This window comes from Buceros rhinoceros, unplaced genomic scaffold (genome assembly GCF_000710305.1).
Source record: "Buceros rhinoceros silvestris isolate BGI_N320 unplaced genomic scaffold, ASM71030v1 scaffold23608, whole genome shotgun sequence".
Lineage (NCBI taxonomy): Eukaryota > Metazoa > Chordata > Aves > Bucerotiformes > Bucerotidae > Buceros > Buceros rhinoceros.
Window position 1 is genome coordinate 1,780 of NW_010427743.1, and position 232 is coordinate 2,011.

General features: G+C 70.3%; 1 protein-coding gene across 1 annotated transcript in view; it reads left to right on the forward strand.

The window, feature by feature from the left end:
- LOC104498636 (N-alpha-acetyltransferase 60) overlaps window positions 1–133 on the forward strand; it is a gene marked incomplete at its 5' end in the record, with an annotated part of 1,378 nt that extends 1,245 nt beyond the window's left edge. The window contains one exon of the mRNA XM_010142038.1: window positions 1–133. This exon is cut by the window's left edge and continues 14 nt beyond it. Within this exon, the coding sequence (XP_010140340.1) occupies window positions 1–133 (133 nt within the window).
- Window positions 134–232: the final 99 nt, after the last annotated feature.

A 232-nucleotide genomic window follows, 5' to 3' on the forward strand; every position in this document is an offset into this window, starting at 1 on the left:
GACGCTGGCCAGCCTGAGCCCGTGCTCCATCCCCCAGCGGATATACCGGCAAGCCCAGAGCCTGCTCTGCAGCCTCTTGCCCTGGTCCGGCATTTCCGCCAAGAGCGGCATCGAGTACAGCCGGACGATGTGACCGGCGCAGAGCCGCGCAGAACGCGAAGGTGGGTCCCTGGGGAAAGGGCCCTCCTCTGCCCCCGGCCGGGGGCAGCTGCGCATGTCCTCCAGCGCGGGC